The sequence below is a fragment of the Hemibagrus wyckioides genome, linkage group LG21 (assembly GCF_019097595.1).
Source record: "Hemibagrus wyckioides isolate EC202008001 linkage group LG21, SWU_Hwy_1.0, whole genome shotgun sequence".
NCBI classification, from domain to species: Eukaryota; Metazoa; Chordata; class Actinopteri; order Siluriformes; family Bagridae; genus Hemibagrus; species Hemibagrus wyckioides.
The window spans coordinates 7,748,279-7,773,644 of record NC_080730.1 but is presented as its reverse complement, the minus strand read 5'-3'; the positions used below and the strand labels follow the sequence as shown (position 1 = coordinate 7,773,644).

The window sequence follows — 25,366 nt, the reverse complement described above, 5'->3', positions numbered from 1 at the left end:
TATTAAGCTGTACAACAAAATCTAATGTGCTTTAGAAGAGGCACTCCAACATATACTCTACTGTATATCTGTGACAAATGACATGAAAATATACAAATTATTGATATCGAAACTATCAAGTCAACCATTAAATCAGTGCAAGCTGACGAGCAGAAGAAGCCGCTCGCTAGCTAATATTAACTCTATGTATGTAACTCAGTAATTTCTTGTCGTGATTCATATGCAATTCAATCAAGGACCAATACTGTGGAAAAAGTGACATTATTATATATCATAGATTTTAGGTTTATAATGCAAAGAACAAGAAAAATAAAGTGCTTTAGGTAATTCTTCCAGCAGCTAAAATAGACATTTGCATTACTAATGTGTTGAATGAAGAAGAGCTGCATTAACACATCTTCAAAAAAAAAAAAAAAAAATAGAAGAGTACTCAGAATCTACAAACCACTGATTGATTTTTATCAGTTTTTTTTTATTCTCAGTTAATAATCTCCATCTTTAGCATGCAAAGAAGACAGAGCAGAAACGAAGCAAATGTTGATGAAAGAAACTATAAGAAAGAAAAAAACTGCCTGTGATGTAGTTTACAATAAAATCCAGAAGACATGTTCTAGCATAAGACGTGCAAAGGTTTTTATCTTACTTGTTCATGTCTCCCGTTTATTTTTTTTTTTTTACCCCTTTTTCACATATCAACAATTTATCTTCAAATGTCAGCTTGGAAAACTTCAACAAAAGAGTCCTAAGGCCTTTTTTTTTGTTCATGAAGAGACATGAAGAGCCTTATTCATATTTGATATTTGTCACATACGACTGTAATATTGAGTTTGTTTTAAGGAATCTGGCCTCTGCCTTGTACTCTTTCAAATCCCATCTAGCTGGAATTGAATATATGTGGTAGAGTAAAAACATCGGTCCTTGAAGCAGTTAGATAAAAGCCATGCCAGCCTGACCTCATTTATTATGAACAGGAATTACTATGAGTGAATTGGATACTGTTTGATTTTGTATGATTAAATATGAAAGGCTACAACCTTTAAACTGAACCTCGCTCAACAATTCATAATGTTTTCATACAAGTAGTCTCATGCAAATTATTATATATGCACACTCCCAGAGAATTCACGGCCACTTCAAGAGCAGCGGCGGCACTCGGCGCATGTGGCAAGGCATCCAGTCCATCACCAACTACAGGCCAGCTCCACCTGCCTGTGACAGTGATGCCTCCCTTCCAGATGTGCTGAACAGCTTCTACGCTCGGTTTGAGGCACGTAACGACGTGACAGCGAGGAAGACCATCCCTTCTTCAGAGGACGAGGTGCTCTGTCTCACCACGGCTGACGTGAGGAAAACTGCAGAGTTAACCCACGGAAAGCTGCTGGACCAGACAACATTCCTGGAAGAGTGCTCAGGGAGTGTGCAGAACAGCTAGCGGATGTCTTCACAGACATCTTCAACATCTCCCTGAGCAGCGCCGTCGTCCCAACGTGCCTAAAGTCTACCACCATCATCCCCGTGCCGAAGAAGTCTCCAGTGTCCTGTCTCAATGACTACCGTCCCGTTGCACTCACACCCATCATCATGAAGTGCTTTGAGAGGCTCGTCATGAGGCACATCAAGAACCTGCTGCCACCTTCACTTGACCCCATGCAGTTTGCGTATCGTCCAAATCACTCCACAGACGATGCCATCAGCACAACCCTCCATCTGGCCCTCACACACCTGGACAATAAAGACACTTACCTACCAATGCTGTTCATTGACTTCAGTTCAGCATTCAACACGATCTGAGCATTTAACACTTGATCGAGAAGCTGAGTCTGCTAGTCATCAACACCTCCCTCTGCAATTGGATCCTGGATTTCCTGACTGGGAGACCTCAGTCAGTCCGGATCAGGAACAGCATCTCCAGCACCACCACTCTGAACACTGGAGCTCCTCAGGGCTGTGTGCTAAGTCCACTGCTGTTCACTCTGCTGACTCATGACTGTGTAACAATGCACAGCTCTAATCATATCATCAAGTTCACCGATGACACGACCGTGGTGGGTCTCATCAGCAAGAACGACGAGTCAGCGTATAGAGAGGAGGTGCAACAACTAGCAGCCTGGTGTAAAGTCAATAACCTGTCTCTGAACGTTGACAAGACTAAAGAGATGGATGTTGACTTCAGGAAAGCAAAGAGTGACCATTCTCCACTGAACATCGATGGGTCCATCGTGGAGATCATCAAGAGCACCAAATTCCTTGGTGTTCACCTGGCGGAGGACCTCACCTGGTCACTCAACCCCAGCTCCATCACCAGGAAAGCCCAGCAGTGTCTCTACTTCCTGCGAAGGCTGAGGAAGGCTCATCTTCCACCTCCCATCCTGACTGTGTTCTACAGAGGGACCATCGAGAGCATCCTGAGCAGCTGCATCACTGCCTGGTTTGGGAACTGCACTGTCTCGGACCGCAAGACCCTTCAGCGGATAGTGAGGACAGCTGAGAAGATCATCGGAGTCTCTCTTCCCTCTATCACAGACATTTACTCCACACGCTGCATTCGCAAAGCTAACAGCACTGTGAATGATCCCACCCACCCCTCACACACACTCTTCACCCTTCTGCCATCCGGTAAGAGGTACAGAGAAGCATTCGGACCCGCACAACCAGACTGTTAAACAGCTTCTTCCCTCAGGCAATCAGGTATCTCAACAGAGAACTGAGCTGAACTGGACACACGCGCACACACACACACACACACACATACAACCAAGATCTCAGAGGAGAACTGAACTGTGCTGGACACGGACACACACACATACATAACACACTCGCACAAAAAAGAACTGGACTGTGCTGGACATAGTCAGACACACACACACACACACACACTAAATTGTCCTGTTTGCACGCACATGCCACTTTACATTTATATATATTTATATTAATCCTGTTTACATGTGTCACTTTAATATCTGCAATCACTGTATACACTGTTCTTTGCACAGTCTTGTTCATTGCACAAAGTCGGCCTATATGTTGTTTGTTTGCACTGTCTTGTCTTGTCTTGTCTTGCACTTCTGTTGTATGTCTAGTTCTTAAAGACTGCACCTTAAGTATAGTTTAATTTTTTAGTTTAATTTTAATTTTTAAATTATAGTTTAATTTTTTTATCTCTATGTCATAGCTCTATGTTTGTCTGCGTCACTGTACTTTGTCTGTGTTATGTGTAGCACCTCTGGTCTAGGAGGAATGTTGTTTCACTTCACTGTGTACTGCATCAGATATATATGGTTGAAGTGACAATAAAGCTTCTTTGACTTTGACTTTGATATGCGATATGAATATTCCTGAAAATGACAACAGTCCCCATTTTGTTGTTTACAGCTGAGTGAAAACGTTTGTACACCCCATGTTTCTTCATCATTACACATAACAGTATGGTGCAATAATGGTTAAATAACTACATTTATCCAGAGCGACTTACATTTTATCCCATTTTTTTTATACACCTGAGCAATTGAGGGCCTTACTCAGGGGCCCAGCAGTGGCAGCTTGGTGGACCTGGAATTTGAATTCAGAACCTTCTGACTATTGGTCCAACACCTTAACCGCTATTGCACATCCTCTGAAACTCTAAGTTTTGCCTTAATTTCATCCTGATATCTGTTTTTTTACTTTGGCTAAATATTTGCCCATTCTTCCTGACAAATTTTCGTACAAAAGCTTACTAGATGTTCTACACTTCACCGTGTGTTTTAGATTGAGGGCCTTGTTGCATTTCATTTTCAACATGCTTTCTCTGTGTAGATTTCGAAATTGTTCTAAAATAATGGATGCATTTTCTTTCAGTTTATTTCCTCAAACGTTTGTACCAGGTAGGAATTTAATTAATATTATTTCAATACCGCATAAAAAATGCCAGATACGAGAGTCAATATGACATGACATTCATTTAACTTTTTTAACCTTTTTTTTTTCATAAATTTAATTGCAATAAGCACTGACTTCATTCATTAGCTTTCACCGATGCGTCTGCATGATTAATGCTTTTATTTCTGAATCCCATTGTAACTGATGTTCATATGCATTTAATCCTTAACCTTAAGTATCTTCAAAGATTCAGAGTCACCTTGAGTTACAGCAGGTGGAACAGAAGGCATTGTTGAGTGCATCAAACAACCATAAATGGAGAAGCTGTTAGGCTGCGTATTCCGCGACTGGAAAAGAAAGCCGCAAAACAAATAGAAAGTAAACGCTATCACTGCTACACAATCATATTCGGGGAAAAAAAAATATGCATTTGAAAGACAGGACAGGGTAAATGTGTCTGAATTTCTTTGGAAACAAATCTAATATACCAAATGAAAAGCTTTGCATTTGCCATCTCTGCCAGCAAATACTAAAGAAATGGAAAGAGAAAAAGAAATTTGAATCCCAGGGCTTTAGCTGTTCACTCTTCAAAATGCAACGTTGCCACCCACTCTAAACATAAGAGCTAAAAATCTAGGCCAGCCGGAGAATAACAGCACACAAGCCACAAATCCATTTAATTTATTCCATGCAATATAATAAAATCAGTGACTACAAAATTAATCAGGTGCTAATAAAAGACCTATGATTTTCCGCCTTTGAATACCTCACTTCCCCTGTCTGTTTCTTTCATCAAGCTGTATTTTTTCAAGCAGTGATGACTAACACAGAAAAATGAAGCCTCTGAAGCATCACCTTTCCAAATCTACTGTGAAATGTGTGAAAAATATCTCATATCAGCTGCTTCTTAGAAACGAACATGACCTGTGAACCAGAGCTGGACCAAAAAAAGCACACTCCTTCATGATTGTGAGAGGAAAGCAGCAGGGTGAAGCTGTGTCTCGGTGCTGAGGCTATCAGCAGTCACACTTAATGGACAGAGCATGTTGTGGAGTGATAGGCCCAAGGTGAGCGTCACACACTCGGTCCCAGGAACTCGGATAGTGATCTGTGATGGGCTAGGACATGAACCCAGTTATAGGTGAAGCAGGGGGAGTCGAAATTAGAGAATCTCCTTCTTTGGTTTAGTCAGTGATCTTGGATCATTCTTGGGAACTTTTTTTTGCCTATATATAACAAATGTTACGGTAAAAATGTGCCAAAAACCCTTTACATGATATGAACGTAAAATAAACCTGCAGAGATTTCTGATTATATTGAGACAATAATCTGAAATGAATTTTGATATACAGTCTCAATATTTCAACTTAAAGATCATTTTTTTCTTCATCTAGTCTTTTAGAATCTGACGCAGTTGTCTAGCCATCGCAATTTGGCCCTGGTCAGGGTCGCTCAGGTCCTTACATTTACCCATTTTGTTTGGTGTATAGTAAATGCAGCTTAGCATTCAAAAAACTATGCATAGAAAATTCATTGAATACAAACTTTCATGTTATAAGTCCAACAAATAAAAGCAACAGAGTGCACAATGACAATCTGTAGGGAGTTGTTTGAGTACAGCTGCTCATACAAATTCGCAAAGCAATCAACTCAAATGGAACCAAATTCGAAGGCTGCTCTAAGACATTCCCATAGAAAACACGCCCACGGTAGCTGACGACATTCAACTTCAGTATTTCAGTTTGATGAACACAGTGTATCTAAAGGGTATCTGGATTGCTGAAGTTAACAGTGAAATAAGATCTGCAATGGAAAATAGCTTATTGATAGTCATCTACTGACCTCCACTGAGTAAGAAGCGAAGCAGAAAAATGAATGCATCTTTATTTCAGATTTCAAGGCCTGATAGCAAAGAAGTCTCTCTTTTTTGTTCTTTAAAAAGAAAGGGGAAAAAAATCCCATAAACAGTATCATAAACAGCTGTGAGCGAGCAATGTGGGTTGAAGGTTTCTTTTTGGTCTTCTGGGAAGAGATGGAGAATAAAAATAAGTTTAATACGGTTAAGGTTGGGTTTGCAACTGAGAAAAAAAACCCAAATAACATGATATTTAGTGAAGCATTCAAAGCAAGGGAATTACTGAGGAATATATTATGAAATAATATGCAGTTTAATTTAGATTTGCATGCAAATGAGTATCAGAGTTATCATTATATGTAGAAAATGTTGAAATGAAGTTCTTCATTTCATTTTACATTAATATCTCACTCGTCGTACAGGAAGTCTGTAAGTGGGAGGGTTTGCAGGTGAACATCAATAGCAGGTAAAATCTATACAATTTGGTGTGTCTGGAAAGAGTGTACACAGTGGCCATGTGAAGATCTGAGGCTTGCCATAAGACGTGCTCATATATTTTTAGCTCTGGATCATACAGCTTAAATTTGAGCTGACAACCATGATAAGATTCGGCTTCATCTTCCTCTAAACCAATCGGAATGAGTCCTCGCTAAGACCTTTTTTGGCTGACTCGTATATACAGTATATTAGTATATGTCCCATTAAAAGTGTAACTTTAGTAAGTTTTTAAATAGATGATAGTAAAAAATTGTACACAAAAAGTTTGTCAGCATCTGGGCTGTCTGTCAAAACGTCATTTAGAGGTGGAAGGAGTACACAACAATACACACAACCTTAGGGAAAAGCACCACCTCCATTATCAACATTATATAAAGCAAGGTAAAGTTAGCTGACTAGCTAAATTAGCCAAATAATTGTGTGGAATCAGTAACTAGCTGGCTTGGTCATTTTAGTTCATACATGTTTCTAGCTAAATTTTAGCAATCAAGCAAAGAAGGATACATTTTCCTTGAAGTTACTTAAAGTTCTGGGTATGTCAAGGCCACAACATTCCTCTGATCGCATGGAGGGCCAGACTATAAAGCTATTTAATTTTCATTATTCACAAATAAATATTTTTAAGAATGAACTAAAACAAGAACTCACACATGCTTATCTCTGCTAAGAACCAACATATACTTAGACTCCAATTTTATATTTCTTCCATATCTCTGCATTAGGCAATATATTTCAGGATTTGGAGTCTGAAATCAGAAAGTAAACCAGTTTAAAGGCCACCCCTGACATGTACCTGATTCTTTTTTAGACCTGGGTCTGACTTGCATCAAATGCAGCACATAGGTGTTCATTTTAACCAGTGAGTTTTGAGACCATACAAGCTGTACAGTGGCGCTATGCTATGGGGCTGCTGTGAATTCTAGATATAGTGAAATTCTTGAGTAGAGTAGTCTTAAATGGCACCACAGACTGGTGCCTTGGTATGGAGCCCACATTACTTTTGTTTATGTTGGTTGTTTGTTCAGTCTTTAGCAGAAGATCTCTGATCAGATACACCAGGAATGAGTTACTGAAAATTCAATAAATTCTAGTGAGTGGAGCAGTGGTCTCTACAAGCAGCATGTTGTACATGAATGGGGAAGCGAGCCAGCATGGTGGTAAAACCCTGTGACTGAGGTACCAGAACTCTACTCCTGGGTATCCACTTGTGGGTTGAAGGTTTCTTTTTGGTTTTCTGGGAAGAGTGGACTGGTGCCTTGGTATGGAGCCCACATTGCTTTTATTTGTGTTGGTTGTTTGTTCAGTCTTTAGCTGATGATCTCTGATTAGATACACCAGGAATGATTTAATGAACATTCAATAAATTGTGTCAGACAACAGCATACTTCTTCTCGTCTCTCTGGAACACGTTCTCTGGATTATAGTCAGTGGAGCAGTGGTCTTTACAAGCAGTATGTTCTACATGAATGGGGAAGCAAGCCAGCATGGTGGTAAATCACTGTGACTGGGGTACCAGAACTCTACTCGTGGGTATCCACTTAGCAAACACTCTCTAGCCAACAAAATGGAAAAGCTACAAGGGGAAGAATAAACTGGGAAAATTCACATCTAGGACCTGTAAAATCACTGGTGCTCCGAGTGATTTAACTAGTGCCCACCTCACCATCCAAAAGGGTTGTTTGCTCTTCCCACTTTTCTTCTGACTCTATACAAATGACTGTATGCCTACAGATCCATCTGTCATACTCCTGAAATTTGCAGATGACACTACAGTCATCTGGCTCATCCAGAATAGTGACAAGGCTGCTTACAGAGGCAAGGTTGAACAGTTGGTTGTCTGGTGCATTCAAAACAACCTAGAGCTGAACATACTCAAACCAGTATAGATGACAGTGGATTTCACAAAGAACCCCCAACACATCCCCTGCTCACTCGTGAAATCCTTCAGGTTCCTCCTCTCAACCATCTCAGAGGGCCTGAAGTGGGAGACTTACATTGACTCTATTTTGAAAAAAAGCCTAACAGAGAATGCACTGCTTCCACCAGCTAAGCTCCATTTGCCACAGGATCTACTGATCTACTCAGCCATCACTGAGTCTGTTCTGTGCACGTCAATAACTGTCTGGTTTCATTTGGCCATCAAATCAGACAAAGGAGGACTGCTGAGAAGATCTTTAGTGCACCCCTGCCCACACCCCAGAAATTCTGTACCTGGACAGAAAGGAAATGGACAGAAATAAAAAACAGACCCCACACTTGCTAGCCATGACCTGTTTGAACTCCTCCCCTCTGGTAGGTGTTATAAAGCACTCTACACCAACATGACTAGGCCCTAGAACAGTTTTTCTGTTACTTCTTCCCCTCATTTACAGTTAATACAGATATTAATCTCCTTTAAAGTGCAAGTCCTGGCCCATAGTGTAATATATTATTGCTACTTACTGTTTAAACACACTGTTTTTTTGCGCATACCTACTGGACAAATGCAATACTGTGTATTGTTTTTTTATTATTATTGCTCTACTTTTTAATCTTTTTTTCTTCTTCTACTTTAATATATTTCTTTCTTTGTATTTTTATGTGTAGCCAGAAACAAATCCCTTGTATGTGCAAGCACACTTAGCCAATAAAGCTGGTTGTGATTCAGATTCAGATAATTTGCTGGCTCAGTGGCCTGGTTCAGTGGATTAAACTGTGTTTTGCTATGAGGTGCTTCAATACCGGTGGCTATAGGTCAGCAGGTTATGCTGTATTTGATGTGCTCTTTCTTAACTTTGAGCCCTAATGGTCTAACAGTGTCTGCAATCTTTCAAAACAATTTCACATGGATGTATTCTCCTCATCCATCTTCATCTTATTGCTTTGTCTTCTTCTGCACTTTTCTCTCTGCTCACACTGCAGTCAGACTCCACATCCGCTGACGCAATGGCACGCAACGGCAATTAAACATCAAACTCTTGCCTCGATTCCCATTCCTCAGAAAATGATAAAATATTGATATGTTCATTCGTTCTATAGAACCAACAACTAATCACCCTATTTTTCATCTTCTCTCCTGTTCATGTAAATGGCTTATTGAGTTTTTTTAAGTCTAAGAGCGGGGCCAGTTTGGGCAGAAAAATGAATCACGGTGCTTTGCGATGAGCATCAAAGCTGCTCTGTCTTTTTAACAATGCAGATATTTACCACAGGATGTAACTTTACACACAATAGAAAAACAGTCTGAGAAGAAATTGATTAATAAAACATGGTTCCCCTGGGTTCATATCTATTTGATATTTAAGAACGGAATTCCCACCCAAATCACTTCTAATATATGATTCAGCCTTCACCTGACTCTAATGGTGTGTGGGTTGATTTCAGGATAACTGCTAATGGGTTATTCAGTGATTGTGGTGGTGTTTGTGCCTTGCTAGGCAACAATAGCTCATTTTTATGAGAGTCACTTGGCTGCATTTTGCTCTTAAATGAGAAAAATGGTTGACGGTAACAGTGTGATTTCACATTGAATTAGCAAACACACCTAATGTGACACGAGGACATTAAGGACATTTTACTGATTGCCTTTTTAAATTAATCATTTAAGTCTGACGTTTTAATTGAATGGATAAAAGTGACATAAGTCAATATAATTTTGCTGTTAAAAATAAAGAAAGCTGTCATGAGGCAGACTCACACGGGTTGAATGCAAATGCAGGGCAAAATTCATTAACGACAGTCACAGAGAGTACAGAATTAAACAGCCACTCAATTAAAGCGCAGGCAAAAATGTAGAGGCAGTGACAAAAAATATGCACAAATGATGTGCAAAAGAACAAAATACATTAACAAGGTAACTGAACAGGCAGGCAAGGGTCAAACAGGAAAACAGCAGGAGTATCAGTGGAAATTTAGGTCAAAAACCAGAAAACACAGCAGAAAATACACGGCTTAGTAACGTCACGACTCAGAGAAACACAGCGCATAGGAACTGAAACCAGAGCGCATAATAAGATTAAGCAACAAACAGAGAGGTACACATAATAAAAAAGTACAATGACTGCGAACATGGGAGTGCTGAGGGTTGCTAGGAATTGCAGTTTGTGTCGGCCATGTTTGTCCATGATGTTACTTGCTGTGATACAAAACAGAATGAGAGCATACTTTTCTTCTCCCTGCGATCTACAGAAAATTTTGATAATGCAAAGTCATGGGACTTCACATTTCACATCAACCAGTGTGTTACAGGGTAACAGGGACCAGTGAATATTATGGGACTCTAAGTGGCCCATAACTTTCGAACTGTAATGGATGATTCATGGAAAATTCATGGACTTTTCAAGCACAAGATCCACAAATTAATACAAAATAAATTATTATATGTCATTTAAAGATGTTTTTTATGATAAACTTTACATTGATTGGTTGTTGTGAAGGATACTTTTGTTGTTTTGTTCAATACCTTTGTTTAAAATTTACATATATATTTGTAAATGTAATAACATTTGGACACTGGTTATGGACTAACCATTATACGACAGCTGCGTGTTAGAAAACTCCTGAGAAAAAACTGTTTGAGATACTGAACAATTTAATACAAATTGATGTCAGAGTGTGATGCCATGGGTCTGGAGTTTGCTAAACTAAAGTCTATAAGGTGTTTTGGTAACGCTTCATAATAACTGCACACTGTTAAGCATGAGAATACAGCATTTATAATGACATTTATAAACTGGTTGCTAACGCCTATTAATACAGAAGCAGTGCTTTGTAAATGATTAATTAAGTATTTAATCATGCTTAATTAATGTTTAATAGTGTGCAGCTATTATAAAGCATTACCAACGTTTTTGGCTAAACTCCTTGTATGTTTTAGAATTTGTTAAGTTGTTATAATGTCGTGTCCATCTCTAACACAAGGGAAATATTTGAAACGGTAACCTGAAGCTGAGCTATTATAACATTTTACATCCACTGACAGGGCAGAAAGCACCACTGGCATCTTGTTCTGACGTCTCAGTAACATCTTTTAAAAGAAAAAGCAAACAATTAGAACAGAGGTCTAATATTCCTACAAAAATCAAGAAAGGAATGTGGCAGTGAAAAGTGGCACTGTGATCGATCAGATTCCTTTCAAAACTAATAACAAGCCAGAATAGTCAGAATCGATGAAATAATGTGTGACTGGCACAAATCAGAACCTTCGTCTCACCTCGGCTGCTGTTTCGCGATATCGAGGCATCTCACATTTCTAGAGAAGATCATTGAAGCCTGGAAGGAAGTTGTTGATGAAAAAGAGATGAAAATAAAATGTTTAGAAGCTATTGGCACCTAATAAAAATCATCTGTTCAGAGCCTGTGGCACTTGGAAAAATTGGCAATGTGAATCATGATTATTTTTCAATACTTTCTCTGAGATAAAATGTATTATATACACATAGTTGTATAAGTGATAGATAAGTAATTTCAAGTGTACAACATACAGTACATTTCCTATATATAGGAATTAGGAATTTAATGTAACTAAATCTTCACAATATCTGTGGAATAGTCCTGATTTATGGTATAGAATTGGAATCTGAGAATTTTATGATGGTCAGAGATCTGGATTCATTGCTTTACAGAGTCTCTAACATGCATGAAATTAATCATATCAGCCTTAAAGACTATAAATTGGCATTTAATTGAATTTAATTCAGTACGATTTTACCATTTATACAGTTAGATATGAAAACCTTTATTTTCAAAGTAAGACTTTCGAAGACTCTGCATCTCTGTAAATATTTCTATTTATAACATACTGACAGATGTATATAATGTGAGAATCCACAAGTTAATTTATTTAATGAATGCAGTAAACCGCTGGTGACAAATCTGCATATTATTCAGAAGTTATTTAGGCTTGACTATACCATTTTATCTTGAGCAAACCATATTATAATTAAGCTACAGAAATCAGTAAAAACAGGTGTTTGGTTGTACTGCAACAGCAGCATAATGAAATGTAACTAGTGTTGATGTAGGGTTTCTATTTTGGCCTAATTACTTCATACACATTAAATATCTGAGCGCATCTATGTGTCTGCTTCAGCAATAATACACAGACTAGCTATTTGAGTAAGAGCACCTCCTTGTGGAGAATCTTCAGCCTGCTAAATGCAGGTGGGAAGTGAATTATAAGCTTGACCATATATGCTATAACATTCTACTAGTCCATGCTTTACACCACTTGAGCATTTCCGCATTCCCATTAATATAGAAAACAGGTGATAAAACAAGAGAGTAAAGGAAGGAAACAGAAAAACAGCAGAATAGAAAGCAACAACAAAAAAGCAGCATGTGCTCTGACCTAATTTCACTCCTACACACTGCTACGGCTAGTTAGGACAAAATTATACAGTCAAGCAGTTGCAAATGAGCCTATATTCAGAATGGGTAAGAGGAGGCACACAGCAAACATCTTTTTCAGTTACCCAGCATCACAGATCAGCTTTCTTATCAGCCTAGCACCACAGAGCCACCCTTTCTTGGTTACAAAATACCAGAGCAGCTTTTTCTGATACCCAGCACCACAGGCCAGCTCTTTCTTAGTTACCCTGCACCACAGAACAGCCCTTTTTCATTTACCCACTACCACAGAACAGTCCTTTCTCAACTATTCAATACCATTGACTGGCCCTTTCTCAGATACCTAACACAATACCATAGGGCAGCCCCTTTCTCATTTACCCAATACCACAGAGCAGCTCTTTCTCAATTACCCAATACCACAGAGCAGCCCTTTCTCATTTACCCAATACCACAGAGCAGCCCTTTATCATTTACTCAATACCACAGAGCAGCCCTTTCTCATTTACCCAATACCACAGAGCAGCCCTTTATCATTTACTCAATACCACAGAGCAGCACTTTATCATTTACCTAACACAATACATCATAGCAAAGCTTTTCCATTTACCAAATACAAAAGAGCAGACCCTTCTCATTTACCCAATACCACAGAGCAGCTCTCTCTCATTTACCCAATACCACAGAGCAGGCCTTTCTCATTTACCCAATACCACAGAGCAGCCCTTTCTCATTTACCCACCACAGAGCAGCACTTTCTCAGTTAACCCGAAATAAAGAGCAGCTTTTTCAGCAAACCTGTAGCGCAGGACAGTCCTTTCTCGTTTACCCAATACCGCAGAACAGCCCTTTCTCGTTTACCCAATACCGCAGAACAGCCCTTTCTCGTTTACCCAATACCGCAGAACAGCCCTTTCTCGTTTACCCAATACCGCAGAACAGCCCTTTCTCGTTTACCCAATACCACAGAACAGCCCTTTCTCAGCTATCCAATACCATTGACTGGCCCTTTATTAGATACCCAACACAATACCACAGAGCAGCCCTTTCTCATTTACCTAACACAGTACATCATGGCAAGCCTTTTTCAATTACCGAATACAAAACAGCAGACCTTTCTCAGTTACCCCAATACCACAGAGCAGCTCTTTCTCAGTTACCCAGTACCACAAAGCTGCTCTTTCTCAGTTACCCAGTACCACAGAGCAGCTCATTCTCATTTAACCTGCAACAAAGAGCAGCTCATTCTCAGCTACCCAATTCATCTTCTTTTCAGATTTTTTCAGAATTCTGTTCTCTTTGAGTCTCTTTAGTTCTCTTGAACTCAAAATGTTATAAGAAAAGCAAGGAAAGTTCATCTTTCATGTGAACAAGACTAGAGATCTGGCCAAAAGATTAATAATGTGCAACAGGGGAAAGGGGGTGTAGCATTCTAAGGGGTATCAGCTAAAATGCTACTCTATGCAACTGTCAGTCACTCCAGATTCATACATCGAGTAAACTCATCTGTCAATTCTAATTGTGATTTTGAGGTGCATGAGGGTCTTAGAGACTGGTCATTTGAATGATAATGAAACAGGTACCAGTGTTCTTCGCTGTTAAAATTGAGAACTTCTACACAGAGGGTGAAGACAGTTTAAGCTTGTGCTTCCAAATTTTCAGACATTTATTTAATTGTTTTTATTAACTCATAAAATAAAATTCTAAAAAGTGAGGAAAGGGGTGATGTTAGTGGTAGCAGCTTGTAGCTGTTTCGAGGACTCCAACAAAATCCAAATGCTCCATGACACCTCAGATAGTGTGAGATTCTTTGAACAGGGACAAATATAGCGAGTAACACATGACAAAAGAACAGCCATCACTGCAGATGCTGGTGTTTTCTCAGCTTTCCCTGTTTGATGCACTTATGAAATATTCAATATTCAGATTCCTGTCTCTGTTGCTATAGACAGACCTTGAATAGTGGATAAAAAAAGGCCTTTCATTTGCTCTCTTACAGAACATTGAGTTCTCTGACAAATCTCAAACTTTAGAGCAGGATTGATTCTTATACGCAACCTAGAAGATGAATCATAACTCTTTGAAGTGCGTATGTAGCTGTAGCTCTTCTTTTTACAAGCTTTTCTGTGACACACAATGGAAATGATGTCTGGAAAGAAATGAATTAGCGATACGCTCACTGGTCTGAAATGGTACTTAATAGCAAGGCCTGTCTCTATATATTAGATAGAGATGACAGGGATTTGCCTATAATCAACATACCATATGCTCCTAGCCGATGTACTTCTATATTCACAGAGAAATGAGAGTTCTGCACTTTTACAAAGTTTGAGAGATGCTTCTTACCTCTCTGATCATTCTATAGCACTTTCCTCCCTCCATTTTCCTCCCTCATCCAACACTCTGCAACCACTTTGGCACCCATTTTCGCCCTACACATAGTATAATCTATTTTCATGCAAGCTTTCTGTAAAAGTGGAAGAATCTGTTGCTTAACCATAGCTTGTGCTGGGACATACGTCATCAAGTCTTGTGCTGGGGACAACCAACACAGCAGCTAACTGATCACCCAAGGCATGAGTTGCCCACAGTGGAATAGACAGATGTTCATTTTTCTGTGTTCAGCACATCAGACATTGATTGTGATCCAAATTTAGCTGTTTTCTTCCATAATTTCTCTGTCGCTGAGATGACAAGATCATACTCAGTCTGACAGAGCAAATTGAACTGCTCAAATTCATTTATTCGTTCAGGAATTCATCTCCAGCCTATGCTGGCAGCACTGATAGTGAGAATAAGTCCATAACAAGGCAACATGAACACTTGTTCACAAATAAGGAACATTTATTGTCAACAATCCATTTACCAGAATATTTTTGGTATGTGAAGGACATGAAGACCCTCTAGCTGTGAAACAGCAACTTTCTTTTTACTATTCAAATTTTCATGACATTTATGTATTTGTAGGCAAAAACTCCACATCTGAATGTTTAAGATGCCATGTTCTACATAGTTACCCATACGAACAAGTCTCTTTTTTTTTTCAGGCAAAAAATACCTTCATATTCAATGTAGAAGCTGCAAGTAACAAATACATAGCATGCATAATGTATATAGGTTTCTATCTAAAATTTTATGTTCATCAGCTACTTTCAGCCTGCCTTATAAGCCCATCACTTCTGTAAGGCTCTTGACGAAGATTTATTACGACTCTCGCCCTTTTGTGATTAACATTCTGTTGTTGTTTACACACAGCTAGCTGCAATCAGCAGTATGAATTTTAACTCGTCTAAAGATATAAGACAAAAGTTCTACTAAAAGTAGAACAATACAGCGGGTGGAATGTTGTTAAGACATAATTTGTGCAACATTTGTTCAATTTTGGCACTACCTTGGCAACCCATCCAGTATTATATATATATAAATATAAAACTGTTTGTTTGAACAAGTCTGTAAATCTCTGAAAACACACACACACACACACACACACAGAATCTACAATCTTCATTGTCTTGATGTGCAGTTTGACATGACATGACTTTTTTTTGGTTTTAGAGACATGCTGTAGCCTTGAAAAGCTTGCTCTGCTATTTTATTGAGCAAAAAAACTAAATTTCACACAAATTCTTTGCTCTTTAATATTTGCCATGGGTACTGAAGTACAAAAAAGAGCTAATTCACATGCACGACTATAGTAAACATAAACAAATACCACACACATCTGCAAGGTATGATGCCTCTCGGGGGACTGACTCACCAGACTGTAAGACCAGACCTTTTTAATTCATAAATTATTTTCTTTTATAATACTTTCTCTAGTATTTTCTATAATATGACTGCCCATTTCTACACATTTTTTTTACTAAAATTCTGGCTTCTTTTATTGGCAGATTGGAAGTATTTTTAAGTCATTTTACAAGATGCCATTTTTCTTAAAATGCGGAAGAAAGCAATCAAAAATAAACAAGCAATGAATAAATAAATGAACAGAAGAATTGAGGACGGGATTTCTTATGTCGACATTTATGGTAGCCTCTGAAATTAAAACTCAAGTGACATATACTAACCAAATCTATCCCATAGGACCACTTTATTAGAGTTATCCGATTAGCCAATCACGCAGCAGCAATGCAATGCAAAAAAAAATCCATGGACCTACAGGCCAAGAGATTCAGTTAATGTTTAGATCAAACATCACAATAAGGAAACATTGGATTCCATGACACGATTGTTGGTTGTTTTGTCAGATGTTTTTGAGTAATTCAGAAACTGATTATCTCTTCTCTCTCTGATTGTCCCAGATGACTGTTATACAGAATGGTAAAACAAAAGAAAACAAAAAATGAACAACATCCAGTAAGCAGCAGTTCTGTGGGTCATAACATTTTGTTGATGAGACCAATCAGAGGAGACGTTAGATTCCAGTGAAACTGTACCCATCTGTGCCCACTGCCACATGACTGGCTGATTGGATAACTGCATGAATGAGAGGATCTTTCAGGGGCAAAGTGGCTAGGTGGTTAGCATGTTTGCCCTTGCTTCTCTGAAGTTGGGGATTTGAGTTCCATCTCCACCCTTGCATGTTTTTCCTGTGTTTTGGGGGTTTCCTGTCCCAGTCCACAGACGTATGCTTGGCTAAATGCTGTCTCTACACTGTCTGTAGTGTGTGTGTGTGTGTGGCTTGCCATGCTGTCCCCAGTCTCCCCTGAGATCAGCTCCAGGTTCCCCATTACACTGTGTAGAATAAGCGATATAGAAAATGGATGGATTAGAGCTACCGGTGTACATATTAAAGTGGCCAGTGAGTTTAAAAGTACAAAATATATTCAACACACTTTTTAAGGAATCAGAGAGCCCTATGAGTAATAGCCTGGAGTTTGAGAGTGTGTCTTGTTTTAGTCATGAATCGCAGTTTAAAACAATCTATATATGCAGTTATACATGCTCAGATACCTCATTAGTACTGGTACCTAATTACATCTTACTGTTCATAATTACATACTGCTATAAGAGAACAAGGCGACTTCTCCTGAGAGTAAAAGTGAAAAGCCTGTTAAACATTTTCCAAGAGTCAGTGAATTTATCAAGTCTGGTTCTGAATAATACATCAGATGCGAAACAGTGTAATCTGTTTTGAAATGATTTGAAGGCAGCTTTCTATAACCTTCTACACTTTGACATGGCGGGAAATTTTTACTTCGGTATGCAGTACTGATCATGAAGCTAACCAGAAGAACGCAATTAAAATTACTTGTCAGTAAAAAAATACATTTTCAGTATTAGCCGTTATATTAAGATCAGATAAAAAATATTATTATTATTATCATATTATTTTTATTATCATTGTGTTGTTATTGAATACAATGAGCTTCATTCCTAAAGCCCACTGGATGCTGCACTACAGCAAGAAATGAGGTATCTCTGTGGCAATTATTAAGAAATTTTGGGTGGGTCTCAATCAGCTACCTAGGTCCCTAGATGGTGAATCAGTATATCACTTACAGGAGTTCGGGCTCACCACTCATTGGGTCACTGATAACTCTAGGACCGTTAACTTTCTGGCAATATATTTCAAGATTCAAGATTTTTATTTGTCAGGTACACAGTTATATACAGTATACAACTTGCAGTGATATGAAAAAAAAGAAAATTATGGCATTCAATTTCAGGTTAGCGGCCATCTTGGGGCTTCACTTCTGGGAAGTCTGCCATTTTAGGCGATCTTTTTGGATTGTTTTTGACGCTGTTTTTGCCGGCCCAGAATTGCATTGTGTCTCATTACGATTATTGGACTGTTGACCCTGTCTCTGCCTGCCCTATATTGAACTGTGTTCTCATGGACATTATTGGTCTGCCTTTTATGCTGTCTCCGTCTGCCCTGCGTGCACCATACCACGTCTCATACTTTGCACTGGTTATATAACTTGGTATTGGACTTCTTCATTAAAGACACTCTCTTTCTGAACTTTTGGGTCCAGACCTGACATTAAAGTACATTATGAAAAATATGTTGATCCTTGCAACACTTGTATCTAGGGGATCTTTTTTTAATCCGTTAACCATACATAGAACTTCAAATAAAGATAACAATCTCTAACATAAGTAATTATTCGAGAGCTAGAACAATGACACCAAGCTACTTACATTTGCAGACAAAATTGATTGAGAGTTCGTCCGAAAATATGACGTCACTTCCAGTAAGTGATGCTCCCAGGTGTTAGTGGTGCATTTCTTTTACAGCTCAAACATTCAAGTGCACTGGAAGGAATTTTATGTTGAGACAGAGAATACTGAACTAGGGGGCTGACCCATTTTTATTAATTAGATAAATTAAATGAACCCTCTGCCTGTGACTAAAACTTCAGCTAATAGTTAATAAATAATAGTAAATAACAGTGAATAGCGAGTCTAGCTGGCATCTATTTTCAACTAAACTTTAAAATACCAGGTGATGGTGTGATTTAGTCGTTATAGAGTTAAGAGAGAGGAGTTGGGTTTTTGCATGTCACTGAGTGTTTTCAAAGCTAGATAATTAGCTACACTCTGGCCTAGAAAATGGGGCTTCCACACTTCAGTGTGACTCTGAAATCATGAGCTGCCATCTGTATGTTCTCTGTAGACAGAAAGTTTCCACCCCATCGCCGCTGTAAATGGCAATTAAATGACAGATTTGGTTTCAATTTGTTTTGTTTTTTTCTCTTGTGCATTAGAGATTTTGGTTAAATTACAAGAGCTCCCATTTTAGCCTAGTTAATTATGTTTCCAGACAACTAAAACAAGAGTGGATAGGCTCACAGGCACATACACTTGCTCATGGACTAGTTAACAAATTCATGATAAGAATAAATGAGACTGCCAGTACGACGAGGCTGCCAGGAGAGTAGAATGAACATCACTTTGAATATCTGCTGATGGAAGATGATCAAAAAAAGAGCCCATGTTAGAATAACCTGAGCAAGCTTATCAGCTTCCCTGGAGATTTCATAATACACGTGATAATTATCATTAAACTCTGTTTAAACAGCTGCCAATGCCATTCATAAACCCAAGAAATAAGCATGACTCAGAGGGATTAGATGCTTTGTCCTAGATTATGGAATCATATAAATGAATCACTGATTATCATTCAGTTTTTATATATAGACAATATATCACACATTCTGGATAGATCCTGAAAAAAATGTAAAAAACACCTTTGATTGTCTCACATGCTGCACTGTGATCAGGTAAAATTGTCAATCGCATCAAATATTTAAACCTCTAAAGTGAAATCAATTCGACTCAATCAATGGCATCGCATTAAGACTGGCGTATGCCTTTCAAGCTGAGGTTTAAGTGTGTCACCGCAAATTTAGCCCCACCTCTACCCTGGAGGATTTTGACTGAAACCAAAAAGAAGAGAGAGTTTTCACTAAGCGCCTCGTCTCTTGGGAATAAACTGCACGGATATGTTTTACGTAAAATAAGCTTCTGGCACATTACTGAATATGACAGGTCAAAGTTATTATTATTATTTCTATTATTATTATTATTTTTATTATTTTTATTATCATGCAGACATTAAATGAAAGGGATTCAAATGAGTGAAAGTATGAAACAAGACAGAGAGATCCTCTTTTTTTTGCCATCCTTCAGCACCTTTTCAGATAAGCGGCTATGATCAAGACCACATGATTATGCCTGAGGCGAAATATCAAGATCGCAAGTTTATTAAATAAACCGTACAGGTGCAATGACAGAGCACTTGAAATAGAGGGAGCGAAAGAGAGAAGCAAGACAGAGTGAGAGTTAAGAGAAAGAGAGAAAGTTTGTTCTCATCCTACCACTGATGCAGAGGCTCAGTGAGCACAGACTCTCGTCGCAGGTCTCGGGACTCTCTGCCTCCCACTGGAAGCTCCTCTCTCTCTTCCGAGGTGACATCCTCCTCACCACATACAACAATCTGTCCATTATTCACTCCTTCTTCTTTTTAATCCAGCAGACCCACTTCTTATCTCTCTTACTCTGAGTGCATTAGATGTGCAGAGTCGGCTAAATGAACAAGCGGCACCAAAGTGTGAGAGCCGTGCTACAGGAACGAAGCAGGAAGGAGGGGAGAAAAGAAAAACATCCAATTTACCCAGCACGCTCCCCTCTTGCTGCAAAGCTGTATCCCACTGCTTCACCAGCACAACTAGCAGCCTACTGCTCATTTTTTTAAACCTCCCTCCCCTCTCTCTCATCTTGTGTGTTGCCATCTACAGATTTAATCCCTTTCATGAAATGCCTCACTAATTAGCTAATCTCATTGCTATCTCATTAGTACTGGGTGAGAAACAAGAAGCTGACCGTGATTTGGTTGATAAACAGATGAACATACTTTGAAATAGCCATGGCAGGCGGTAACAACGTCCACAAGGACAGACCGTTGTACAGGGCATGCTAATGATAAAACCAGTCAGTTTCACTCCACTGGCAACAAGATTCTAAATTTGCAAGTTTTCCCCTAGAGCCAATAAATCTTTATTTGTAGAAAAACCTGAAGTAAAAGTGTACTTTGAGGTGCATTGCCACACAGGTTGTGGATGAACTTCCCATGGCGGTCTGAACAGCTGAATAATAAAAAGCAGAAGCCCAAGCTTTAAACTTAACGGTTTACAATCCAGTCCTAAGGTTCTCTGCACAGATCTGGTCTTTTCTCTACTGTAACCCACTTGATCCCTTAATTATCTATCTATCTATCTATCTATCTATCTATCTATCTATCCATCCATCCATCCATCCATCCATCCATCCATCTATCTGGCAATGCTAAGTTCCAAACGGTGAAGCTTACAATGAATGGATAACATTAACAGGTTTCCACCAAAATTGTCCTTGTCCTATGGATTTGGACAGATTGTGAGGTTGGTTGCCATTTAAAATATAAATTACTTTAAATGAGCAAAAAATGAAATAAAACATGATTAATATTTATGAGCATATATCTGTAAAAATCCACCCATCTCATATATTTTCTGTACAGCTTGTCCTACACAGGGACATGGGGAACCTGGAGCATATCGAAAGAGATAATCAGCCTACACATGTCTGGGAAGGACTAGGGAAGGAAACTGGAGTACCTAGAGGAAACCCCTTAAGCAGCAGGAGAACATGCAAACTCCATGCACATATGGTGGAGGGGGAATCAAACCCAATTCATAATGCTTACTAACATTCTTGTGGTTGAATGAGCAATCCCAACAGCCATGCTATAAAATGAAATTAAATCTTCCAAAATTAGAAGTTAATATAACAGCACAGGGGATTAAATCTGGAATAGGATGTTCACCAAGCACATACAGGTGTGATGGTCAAGTGTCCATTAACTAACTTTAACAACTTCACCTGTACCTCTCCCACCCAGCAGCCAGAGGGAACTCTCCTCTGAATATTGACACTAGCCCTAGTTCAAAGGACACTTCCTGCTTTTTGTTCACAGGATTCAGTGTGAAGTACTGTTAGTGTTAGCTACGTACCGAGCCATTCTTTGGACCATTTCTATGTCACTGCCTTTTCTGTGTTTGACCCTGCATTGTTCTCTGTTTTTGTTTTTTTTTTTTGCTCTTTGGATATTGTGTTTTGGATTTGTCTTTACATTGTTTGCCTTATCGGTTTTTGTGAACGTTGCCTGTTTTTTGACCACACTTTTTGCCTATAGTGTTGAATTATTCTGCTTTAATAAATCTGCTCTGCTTATCTCTGGGTTTATTACACTAAGTAACTAAATAAAGAAAGAAATATTAAATAAATAAAAAAGCTTGATTGATTGATTGATTGATTGATTGATTGATCAAAAAAGAATCTGCCAAAATATTGGCACACCAGTGCCTGAACACCACAGTACAGCTCCTGTAATTTCTTTTCTTTTCTTTTTTTTTGACATTCAGTGGGAATCCCCATCTCTAAAAGTAATGCTGTGCTGCTGCTCACGCTGCCTCTCAATGTGCAACCCACCCACACGTCAGACAAAAGCAAATGAGCCGTGGAGGTGGAAGTGACACACAGAACTAAGTGCTCTTTAAAGCTGCTATTAGCTTTATTATATGGTCCAGAGGCAGCGAAGTCACCCACATTGGAAAGTTCTAATCCAACAAAAGCGCCTAGTCATATGATTTGCGCAATTTATTTTCTCTCTCATGTACAGCGTTAAAAAAAAAAAACATCAAGGCAGTTGTAAAATCAAAAATTGGAAAATGATCATACGTTGTGACCTCTGCACCAGTAGTCCATGACATTTGACTGTTTTAGTCAGCACTGTGGAAACCATAAAAGGTTCCTGTTCTTGTTCTGCTTTTGAAAACAGGTTGTGGCCGTTCTACAGCTCTAAATGGAGCGTTCAACTTAGGTATAAAATCCCACTGTGGATTCAAGCTTGAGCTGCATAAGGAAAATAACTCCGCACTCAAACCACAGCAAATAAATTAACTGACGAACCCATTAAGTAACGGATCAACAAATGTAATCCTCTGGGAAACTTAGTGGTAGACAATTGCTGGGAAATAAACTAATTACGTAACATATCAACAAAGTTGCTCTTCTTTGTTTAAACCCATCATGGAGAATAATGTTGTGCACTGTTTGCTAATAAACGTCTCATTTTCTACATGCAATATGGCATATATGCATTTAAACCTGAACAAGGATTTACAACTCAAAGATGCACTTGATAAGACTTCCAGAAACCAAATACATGTTGTATGCATACCAAAAACCTGCATTTATAACATACAACATACTCATTACATTTCATATTATGATATGTCAAATGTTGAGCCCCAAAGGTTTTCCACTGAGAGACCCAGTGATGCTGACTTTGTACTCGAGGACTGTGGGTTCTTATGTTGCTCCTGTTCTGGCAGCTGCTGATGTGGCACAATACATTTAAACTTAAGTGCTTCTGGGGCACTCCTACACTCACATACCAGATATAGGGAGCCACCTCCACAACCCTTTGGGATTTCTTACAGACTCACTGTTCTTTCCAAAAAAAATATGGCATAATTTAGAGATTTGTGCTTTGTGAGTTCAGTGACGAGCATTTGCATTAAAAATGGACCATTTCTCCAAACATGGCAGCCTTGAAAAATATTCTGTCTGTTTTTCTGCTAGCATAATCTTTCTGCATGGAAGATATAGCATATAGGCGTATGGGTGGGTGTACAAGTACAGTATATGCTGTGTAGGACGTATATTTCATGAATAGATCCGCTATGGATTTAAAGATTTGGCAGATGTGACTTTATGGGCAAAACAAATCTAGTGAAGTACGGTACAGATCGCATTCATCTAGGCTTAGCCACTGCACGGTGATGGCAGTGTGAAGAATTAATCCTGGTTTGAAAATTAGAAGGCAGAAGCTATGAAATGTTGAAATATTAAAATCTTGTAGCATCCAATCTAGTCATTGGCAATTGCTGCCCTGTGGAGAAAGTTTCATCAAAGCCTCTGGAGTGTGAGATCACACACTAGGACACTTGAGTACTGGTCTAAAATTGATCAATTTAGTAATGTTGTGTGTAAATGTGTTTGTCGTCCAAGTGAAACTAAATATTCCCAACAGATTTCTAAAAGTTTTATTAACCTGGATTTTCTTCATCCTCAGTCAGCTGAGTTCTAACTGAAGTTTTACCTGCAGACTCTATCCTTACCCTGTTGGTACTAATGTGGTTCTTACAGTAAAGGATTAAGCAATTTCTTTTTTTCTCCCAGACTCCTGCTATATAAAGTTTAATGTATAAAACCTCTGTATAACTGCTGTGCCTCCTGTCTGCAATCCTTGTGGCAGTCGAGGGCTGGGGATCTCTAAAATTATGATAATTTACTCAATTATAATGCTTTTAAACGTGCATTTAATAAGAGACTAGCTCATGAAAGGCATATTCATGAGAAATAGTTACCAAGTAACAAGTGTGATTTTAGAGTTTAACCTTTAGAAGGTCTCCATTTCATGATGTCCATTATATGATGTGTAAACAGAAACATTTCTGATGCTAAAAGCTAAATGGCATGGTCTCTTTTGTTAGTACACTTTAGCATCCAGTGTGTGTATGCTTACGTAATATAACCAGGAAATATGAAACATGTTAGCTGGCATGGCAGGTTAAAAATGTGAAAGGATGATTAACAGTCCTACTAAACAACACCTTAATGGTAGTTTCTCTGGAAAACACTAACTCCCCATATGCAATGGAAAAATCAGGTGCCTCACAGAAGAAAAGAGGTCAAAGAAGTACTTTGACTTTTAGCATTCAACACATGCACGGTCGGACCTATTTTTCCTCTCTGTCTTCCTAATTGGTGTCTCTGGCCTTTGCTCCCTCTGTCCTAATGCAATGCTACATGCAATATGTATAAAACTATTTTCTAAATCTTTGCATATAACCTAATGGCATATCAGAAAGTCAAACTTTCTCCCACAATCAATTCTATCTCTTTCCCCCGTGTCCTCTGAATGACTGATTCCTTCCTAACACACACTCTCGTGAAACACTAATTGAGCTGAAAATCATGCCAGACAGATGTGAATAAATACTGAAAAATCAGAGAAGGGCCTGAAAAACATCAGCTGTGCTGTGCTGATTGTAATTTTCCATTAGTTGACTACATTCAGATTGAGAACAAGAGCACTGCAATGCGTATTTACTTTTTCTTTTTTTTTCTTCTTTCTTTTTTAAAATAAAAAGTGAAATATTGAATAGTCCACCAATTTGACTGGTCAAGCAGTGCCTTTACTACAGTGCTCTTCTGTGTTCACCACACGAAACCTCTTGGTTCCATACTGTTATCATAGTACATTTCCATTCATGG

At 38.7% G+C, this 25,366-nt stretch overlaps 1 protein-coding gene across 8 annotated transcripts in view; it reads right to left on the bottom strand.

Annotated features, from left to right (window-relative positions):
* The window catches only part of grip2b (glutamate receptor interacting protein 2b), a 194,445-nt gene that overhangs the window by 112,984 nt on the left and 56,095 nt on the right, over positions 1 to 25,366 (bottom strand). For 3 of the 8 annotated variants that reach the window (XM_058373052.1, XM_058373056.1, XM_058373055.1), the window contains exon 1: positions 20,362 to 20,650. The exons of 2 other annotated variants lie outside the window; for them this stretch is intronic. In XM_058373052.1, coding sequence (XP_058229035.1) covers positions 20,362 to 20,488 — 127 coding nt within the window. In that variant the 5' untranslated portion in view covers positions 20,489 to 20,650. Of the gene's footprint in view, positions 1 to 20,361; positions 20,651 to 25,366 lie in introns of those variants that run through there. 3 more of the 8 variants (XM_058373051.1, XM_058373053.1, XM_058373054.1) reach the window with 1 other exon arrangement.